A 6,668-nucleotide genomic window follows, 5' to 3' on the forward strand; every position below is an offset into this window, starting at 1 on the left:
CTAATACTGTATCTGAAGTCTCTTTATATAGACCTTAGTGGTCCCCTAATACTGTATCTGGAGTCTCTTTATATAGACATTAGTGGTCCCCTAATACTGTAACTGAAGTCTCTTTATATAGACCTTAGTGGTCCCTAATACTGGATCTGAGGTCTCTTTTACGTACGTATTGTTTCCCGGCGAAGCGTCCGTGGGTGGAGTACAGGGGGATGTCGTCTCTGTGGTTCGGAGACCCGAAGACGGCGTAGTTGTTGTGGCGTCCACCGTAGCAGCAACACCACGCCAGCTGTAAGAGTGTCAAGTGTGAATAACAGCGTGTTGTACGATGCTAAAATAGTTGTTTATTTACATGGAGGCTGGTGGGTTTAGCGATGCAAGCCTGTATTTCAAGATCAAGATCAAGATAACTTTATTGCCCCCCGAGGGTAATTTGTCTTGGGCATCAGTACTACATAATGCTGCTGTAAACATCATTAAACACACAGACTTTACACACACATACAACATACAATTCAGCCTACATTGCAGACAATGCACATGTATCAATGACCCCCCCCCCCTTTCAATAAAACCTGAATAATAAAAACAGATAATTCTGTATAAATTGCACTAGAGCACATGTAAAAGAAAAACAATATGACAGAAACAAAATACAACTGCCACAATACTATAAAACAAAATCACATAAGATCAGATAGTAAAAATTGAACTAAACTAATTAGACCATGATTAAAAAGAACCAAATTAAGTGCCATAAGTGCTTCAAGCTGTTTTGTTCCGAGCCGATTGTTTATTTAGGAGCGCTATGGAAGTTGGAACGATCATCTGAGCCTGGGAGACAACTGTTTTTTTCAAAGATGGTCTGAAGGGAAGTGTAGTCTTTCTTTCCCATAACCTTCATTGCTGCTTTTATTAGTTTCTTTATTTTTGATTTGCACTGGATGGTAAGGGTGCCAAACCAGGATGCCATACCATATCTACTCAGACTTTCCAGTACAGAATTGTAAAATAAAGTCCTGATCTTGGTACTCACCCCTACCAGTCTCAATCTGCGGAGAAAATGCAGTCTTTGCACCAATTTGGCACGCAAATAGTCAACATGAATATTTCCTTTTAGTAGGTTATCTAATCGTATACCCAAGTACTTATATGAAGTTACTTGCTCGTGTTCTCTATCCCCGATGATTACGTTGTCATGGGCACGCACTGCTCTGGGATCAAATATCATCTCGTTTGTTTTTGTATTATTAAGGATGAGATGATGCCTCGCACACCAGTTCTTAAAGAGGTCAATCTCCCTGTAACAAGTAGAAGGGCAGTCACCAGCATGCAATAAACGTAAAATAATTGTGTCATCACAAAAATGTTATGACATAGTTGTTGGACTCACTACGTCTGCACTCGTTGGTATAAAGTGAGAACAGGAAGGGGACGCTATCAGCTCCTTGAGGTACCCCTGTACTACAATGTTTTATCTTAGAGAGTGTAGCATTTACCCTCACTTGCTGTGACCTATTTGTTAAAATAAAATAAAACCATTTGATAATTAAAGGATTAACTTTCATGTCCACAAGCTTCTAAACTAGCAAATGAGGGCGCACCTTTCCAAAAGCAGAACGAAAATCCGCAAATAAAACACATGCATAAGCGTCAGAATCTTCTAAGTGCTTCCTTATTAAATGAGACACTGTAATGACGGCATCCACAGTACTACGCCCTTCCCTAAAATTTAAATAAAGTTCCCCAGTTTTATAAAATTTTAAATAAATACATGTTAAGTGTTAAGTGTCTTATCCCTTGAGAGATATACATTTTTATGACATACTTTAGACCTTTCTGTTTGCCAAGAACATATATGAAGTAGCTAGCCCTAACCCTAACCAACCAGACTCCATTTAAAAAACAGTCCTCTCAGCGTGTATAGAGCCAACATATTTTTACATATTATTTCTAAATCGATAAAGTATTTCTTTATTTCAACCAACACTAAAGTTATTCTTGGTTGGAATAGTGTAAAGAAGACCAAATACAGCTTTTCACAGTTTAAGTTGTTTTCTGTTGAGTTTGAATGAATTGTGTAATAGGATGCTAAAATTACTATTTATTTACATGGAGTCTGGTGGGTTTTTGTGTTGAGGCCTGAAGTCAGTTAGGAGTCAGTTGGTCAGTCACTCCATCATGACATCATGTCAGCTGACCAATAACATCTCTTCGCCTCCTTTATTTCTCCCCCCCCATTGTCCTCTCCTTTTCTTCTCCTCCTCCTGTGTTGCTAACGGGACGATATGTAAACTAGGATTTTAAAGAGACCGTGCTTGATATCTGAACGCCCATTCAGCCCAATAAACACCAAAGTCTTGTCTTCGGTTTAAACTTTTAATCATGTTTCTACGTTAAAGTATGGCGATACAGCACGGTCCCAAAGAGGGAGGTTGGGAGCGATGTTTAGAGATTTCCCGAATATTTCCCATTCAAGTCAATGAGAAATCTTTTGCTGTTTTTTGCCAATTTTGTGAAAACCACGCGGTACATTTTTTTGAAAAGTCATAGCCCTCCATTCCCGATCGTTACACACATTTTGATGTATTTTGTGTGCGCGTGTTGGCAACGCTCAGGGACTAGTAGTCGGACAAAAATCTGGCGGATTGATAAGAATAATTATGAGAAACAATAGTCATTGCGCTGATTGCAGCACATTGTCACACTGAATTATAATAATAATAATAAAAATAATAATAATAATAATAATAATAATATAACAACAACAACATTAATAACAGGTCTAAGGGTTAATGGAAATGTTGACAGCTCTGATTGTCAACAAGCAATTTTTTAACTGGACGTTGAATGTACCACATGTGTCAGACTCACCAGTCCAATAAGCAGCAGGAGCAGCAGCAGCAGCAGCAGGGTAGCAAGGACCAGCAGAGCAACCCCCCATCCGGGGACCGCCCTGCTGGCCGGGGCCGGGGGAGCGGGCTGGGCCGTGCTCCGGGACACAGAAGAAGAACTGCTCCTGGTTGTTGTAGTTCTGCTCCCGGATGTCACGTTGGAAGATGAGCCGTCCGTTGTAGTTCTATTCTCAGTTGTTATGGTGGAATTAGACGGTGCACTGGTGGGGGTGGAGAGGGTGGGGAGGGTGCTGTTGTCTGGGTGAACCGTGGAGGGGTGGGTGGAGTTAGTTGTCCCCGAAGACCTAGTCGTGGTGTGGTCTGGAGAGGCGGTTGTCACGTTACCGTCCAGCGTTGTTGCTCTGGGGGTCTCGGCTTTGGGGGGCTCGGTCGTGGTGTTCAGGTTGGGGTGGGGCGACCCCGAAGGGTGGGGGGGAGTTGTCAAACTGTCCGAGCTGACGGTGTGAACCGTCACATTTGGACCGCGGGTGACGGATGATGAGGTGGCTGGCGGGTCAATCGTAGTCGAAGACACTGGAGTAGAAGAAGTAGAAGAAGAGTTTTTATTTGACTTGCCTGGTGTCCTCGGGTCAAATTTTACCCATTTTCAAAAAGATCCTAAATCTTTATCAACCAAATTGTCAAAAACTAAATAGCGTGGATAGTTCCGTAAAACTCTTTTACAAGTGAAATAATCTATCAGTTTATTACTTTCATTAAATTTGGTTGTTTTCTTCAATATTAAAGCATTTGAACTTTTTTTTTTTTGATAAACAAAAGTTGAAAAAACCCAGAAAACTGTGAATAAAACATCAGGTAAACTCAACAGAAGTGTTGAAAAAAGAAGATTTCTATCCAGGAAACCAAAAACGCATAATTGACAGGAAGACAACACAAGGTTAATTCCACAAAATAACATGATTGATTCCACACAACGCTATATAAGTCTGGTGGAGACATGCTGCTCTATACACACTAAAAGTAGTGATTATTTACATGGAGTCTGGTGGAGATATGCTGCTCTATACACACTAAAAGTAGTGATTATTTACATGGAGTCTGGTGGAGATAAGCTGCTCTATACACGCTAAAAGTAGTGATTATTTACATGGAGTCTGGTGGAGATATGCTGCTCTATACACGCTAAAAGTAGTGATTATTTACATGGAGTCTGGTGGAGATATGCTGCTCTATACACGCTAAAAGTAGTGATTATTTACATGGAGTCTGGTGGGTTTGGTGATGGTGATTTTAGTTTCATGTTAAACTAAAAGGATCTTACTCTTCAACTAAAAGGTGTATCTCTGTAGGGATCCATCCCATAATGTTGTCACACACTTAGAATAATAATCTGAGTCTCTCAGCAGCAACAACACAACTTTTAGTCTACGCTGACTGACAGTGTGCAATTCTCCAATAACATTGCTTTAATCAACCGATTAATCAACAATGAAACTAATGGGTAGTTGCAGCCCTGATGTCCAGTTGTACAGGAGATTTTAATGGACATGTTTTAGTGTTTTCTGACAATTTATATGCTGATATTACTCAGTTAGATGTAGAAATCAATAAGTCAATAATAATGAAAGTGACTGTTGATTGCAAACCCAAACTAGATCCTATTTTAAAGTAACTTCCTCCCTAACCCACAACCTGTCATTTTATATTTATTATATGGAATTATCGAATTTTATTTCACAGATTTCTTCTTGCAGTTTGAAAAACACAACAAAAACAGACTGTGATTTGGATTTGGGTGAAAGAAAATATGTATTAGATAGATTTAGATTCACATAAAATGATTAAAATCATATTTGAATTATATATTGAAGTTCAAGTTTAATACTGTAAAAAGTTTTTCATTTAGACCAAAAGGTCAGAAAAGTGCAAAAACTAAAAACGTCCCTAGTTTTTAAAGGTATAAATATCCTTCATTAAACATTAAAAAGCCAAAAGAATACACAACAGACATAGAAATTAAAGCTATAAACTGTATTTTAATGATTATTTTAGTGTTGAAGGCGTCCCGGCTGTCTTTACAGTGTATTGTCTTTCATCTCTTTCACTGCTTTACGTTGAGTTTTTGGTCGTATACAAACTCAGATTCTCAGAAACTCAGAATAAAGTTGAGTATAAAAGAATAAAAAATGTTTGGTTACCGGCGGCAATGGCGCTGACGGCGACCCAGAGAGCGAGCAGCGTCTCCATCGTCCTGCAGGAACAAAGACGTCAGTGTGAGGAAGAAAGAGTCCTTTATACCTGCACAGGTAGGTGAGGGGGGGGGGGGGGGCACACTCCAATCATGCACTGCAGGACCAGGGCTCCACTCTGTGGTCACAGTGTGTTGGTGAAGAACCAGGTCAACTTTCCTGCTTCAACATGATGTACATTTACTGTTTACATTTTTTGACATACTATACTATATTAGTATTTATGACTTTTTCGACATATTATAAAATGACTTTTTGCGACTTTTCAAGATGACATACTATACTATGACTTTATATACTTTTTTGACATTCTATACTATGACTTTTTAGAATTTTTTTACATACTATACTATGGCTATTTATACTTTTTGACATACTATACTATGACTTTTTGACATACTATACTATGACTTTTTATACTTTTTTGAAATACTATTCTATGAGTATTTATGACTTTTTCGACATACTATACTGTAACTTTTTGACATTCTATGACTTTTTATCACTTTTTTGACATACTACACTATGACTTTTTATCTTTTTTTGACATACTATAGTATTACTTTTTATCCTTTTTCGACATACTATACTATGACTTTTTGAAATACTATACTTTGACTTTTTAATCACGTTTTCAACGTATTTTACTATGACTTTTTATCATTTTTTAACATACCATACAATGAATTTTTGATATACTATACTATGGCTTTTTATACTTTTTTGACATACGTCAATGTGTTTTTTTGACTTTTTTAACATACCATACTGACTTTTATCAACGTATTATACAATGACCTCTTTCCGTGTATTTTACTGTTTCGATGCTGGAAGCTGAACTCTCGACATGTTTTTTGCTCCCATTTGACGATGTGAAGGAGGCGGAGCTAAGGCTTTCAGGCCAGAACGTGATTGGTGGAGACACCTGTTGCTCAGAGGAAAACACGCCCCGTTACTCACAAATCTCCTGAAGACATCATCACCCGGGGACAAAGTGTCTCTGAAGTTAATACACGTGTACTCCAGGAGGAAATACTGCATTTAATCAATAAATATTTTTGGCAGTAATCTTGTCTTATTTTGTAGTTATAAGGTGTACATAATTATGCCATTTTCATGTTTGGATGCTGTCATTTTATAGGTTCAAGTGTCTAAAGTATAAAGCTCAATCAGACTCACATGGTAGTGTGTCTATGTGAAACTTATGAAAACCTTTATGAAAATCATAAAAAGTCATAGTACAGTATGTCAAAAAAGTATAAAAAGTCATAGTATAGTAAGTCTAAAATCCTAAAAAGTCATAGTAGAGTATGTCAAAACAACATAAAAAGTCACAGTATAGTATGTCGAAAAAATGATAAAAAGTCATAGTATAGTATGTCAAAAAATCATAAAAAGTCATAGTATAGTATGTAAAAAAAGTATAAAAAGTCAAAGTATAGTATGTCGAAAAAATGATAAAAAGACATAGTATATTATGTCCAAAAAACATAAAAAGTCATAGTATGTCAAAAAATCATAAAAAGTCATAGTACAGTATATCAAAAAAGTATAAAAAGTCATAGTA

At 37.4% G+C, this 6,668-nt stretch overlaps 1 protein-coding gene across 1 annotated transcript; it reads right to left on the reverse strand.

Moving 5' to 3' along the window:
- Positions 1–162: 162 nt before the first annotated feature.
- LOC117940430 (mucin-5AC-like) lies at positions 163–5,103 on the reverse strand (the record flags this gene model as incomplete). The annotated part of the gene is made up of 3 exons (XM_034865731.1): positions 163–286; positions 2,872–3,425; positions 5,051–5,103. Coding segments are annotated over 3 exons (731 nt in total), but the record flags the coding sequence as incomplete, so codon positions are not given.
- Positions 5,104–6,668: the final 1,565 nt, after the last annotated feature.

This window comes from Etheostoma cragini, unplaced genomic scaffold (assembly GCF_013103735.1).
Source record: "Etheostoma cragini isolate CJK2018 unplaced genomic scaffold, CSU_Ecrag_1.0 ScbMSFa_2509, whole genome shotgun sequence".
Classification (NCBI taxonomy): Eukaryota; Metazoa; Chordata; class Actinopteri; order Perciformes; family Percidae; genus Etheostoma; species Etheostoma cragini.